Source organism: Morone saxatilis, unplaced genomic scaffold, assembly GCF_004916995.1.
Source record: "Morone saxatilis isolate NCDOM2014 unplaced genomic scaffold, NCSU_SB_2.0 Contig19, whole genome shotgun sequence".
NCBI classification, from domain to species: Eukaryota; Metazoa; Chordata; class Actinopteri; family Moronidae; genus Morone; species Morone saxatilis.
The window spans coordinates 23060181-23062553 of NW_023339751.1; the positions used below are offsets into that span (position 1 = coordinate 23060181).

Genomic DNA, 2373 nt, shown 5'->3' on the forward strand with positions numbered 1-2373 from the left:
ATTTCTGAAAATAAATCACAAAAGTAAAAAAAAAAAAAAAAAGCGTTTTAAATGTCGGTATCGGCCATAACAGCAATATTAATATCGGTTATCGGTATCGGCCACAATTTTCACATCGGTGCATCACTAGCTGTATCCATGGTCAAGAATGGCCCGTGTCAGTATTCTTCACTTCGCCATCTCTTGGTTTTCGTGACCCGTGTTATATTTGTCACTGGAGTGTCTATTCCTGTTCTGTGCTGGTTAAGCCCCACAAACTGTACTGAAGCCACTATAGGCACATTGCAATAGAGGAATGTAAAAAAGGCAGAAATGCAATGTTGTTTTCATGGACACCTGCTCACTTTCTGGTTGTCCATTGCAGTTTAACAACTTTTTCCCTTCATGCTCTGTGACCATTCTATTCTACTGAAATACATTGACTTCTGAAGCATCTCTCCTAAGCCAACCAGTGGCATCCAATGCCATCATGCTACCCCTTTTACTTTGTGTGCCAAAGCTTTCATTTTAAAAACAGAGAGCCTACCTGAGTCATTGCGTAGGTAGGAGGACATGGCAGGGATGAGGCAGGACTGGCTCAACAGCTCCTGCAGCACTGCTGGCAGCGCTGAGCTGTTGTGGGCTCTGCTGTCTGATGAAGAGGCATCAGCACTGTGGCAACTGCTGGAGCCTGCTGGGTTAATGTAGCTTGCCAAGACCTAGTGAACAAAACAATGTTAAACTTATGTGTCAATTTAACGAAGTTTTACAGTTACAGTATAAGTACAGACTTTACATGACCGGCTCTGGAGCAGGGCCAAACAGGGCCAATCTATGTACTTGACCGTGCTTTGTCACCATGGTACACTCGGCTATGAACCAACTGCCTTCTCAATAAAAATGGACCTTTATCTTAATTAAGACATTTTAGCTACTTTTATTCAGGAAAATCAACTCTTCATATAGTAAGAAAGGAAAATCTTGATCTTTTTTAAATGGTTAGAAATGTGTAATCAAAGGCACATATAGCAGTTTGGGTGAACCTCAAACCTCCAACACGTCATCACTGTCCCTGTGCCCATATCAAGGGTTTTGTTTAACTCTTTGAAAATGCAGCAAAGGCAGAGCATCTTCATAAGCTGCCTATTACCTGCAACATGCTAAAAGCTGTTGAGTAAGATAAATAGGGAAATACAGAGAAGCTAACATTAGTCTTTTTAATAAAACACAATGCTGTGTCTGACAGTTCTTGGTAAACGCAACGGGGTATGAAATCACTGTATTTCTAAATTATCAGTTTAAAAATGACATTGATGGGTGGACTTACCTGCAGAAGACAGGTGACGTGTTCCTCTTCTAACCGTTGCTTGGTGAGGGCCTGCTCCACATCCCAGCCTGAAGCTGTGGATCCAGTACCAAAACCAGTTCCTTTAGCCCAATACAGCTGCTGCTCCTCACTGGTGCCCCCGCCATGACAACTGGATATCTGCGGCTGTCAACAGACATGAGATAATGTACAGGGGAGGAAGTACGGATTTGGGTTGGGAATGTGAATGTAAATGTGAATATACACATTCTCATAATATCTTAATTCAAGCAGACCACATTGTCTTATGATTTTTTTTGTACTTCCCTTCTATGTCTTTGTAAGGAAAGTGGTTGCTAGTTTATTAAAATGGCAGCTATGTAATTTGCAAAGGTTGCGTTTTGATCAGTGAAATTCAACCCTGCCAACTCTATAGTGGAAAAGAGAGGGTTATGTTCTCAGTTCCTAAATAACAGTCATCAGCAGGTTCAGTCTAAAAAAATGTTAATATTGTCCTTCAAAATAAAGGCCAAAGACTCCTCTGTCCTCTGATGTGTTTGGAATTGTTTTGATGGTCATATGGAGTACAAACCTCGATTTAAGTGGTGTGTAATGTAACATGGATGAAGACCAGCAATGTCAAGAGTTTTCTCATATTTAAAACTGTATGCGTCTATGTCTTATCTCATGTCTGTGCTCCCATTGCAGTACATAGATGCTTCCATGGTTCGGCCTGGGTTCAGGAAGCAGTTTTGGGCCCAAGTTCAATATACATTTTCTTCAGCAAGGTGCTGTTGAGTCCCTGCAGATGGCTCAATAGAAATATTCTCCGTCATTTTAATAGGCAGGACAGTCAAGGGGAGTTTAAGAGTCAATCTCTATTCCCTTGCTTCTCACCCTAAGGGTGCCATTAATACAAAGGACATGTCTCTGGCGTTTGCCTATTTCTCTCCAAAACTCCACTTGGCTCTTATCATTTAGGCTGAACACTTAAAGGGGAACTTCGGCAGATTTTTACCCTAGTCTTGATCACTAGAAGTCCCCAAGTACTGTCGATAGGAAACAGAACGACCAGAATTGGTTCTAGC

At 41.6% G+C, this 2373-nt stretch overlaps 1 protein-coding gene across 1 annotated transcript in view; it reads right to left on the reverse strand.

Moving 5' to 3' along the window:
• Window positions 1-452: 452 nt before the first annotated feature.
• The window catches only part of LOC118329641 (baculoviral IAP repeat-containing protein 6-like), a 14156-nt gene continuing 12235 nt past the window's right edge, over window positions 453-2373 (reverse strand). The window contains exons 8-9 of the mRNA XM_035663871.1: window positions 1307-1471; window positions 453-698 (exon numbers count right to left, since the gene is read on the reverse strand). Of these exons, the coding sequence (XP_035519764.1) occupies window positions 468-698; window positions 1307-1471 (396 nt within the window). The 3' untranslated portion in view covers window positions 453-467. The remainder of the gene's footprint in view (window positions 699-1306; window positions 1472-2373) is intronic.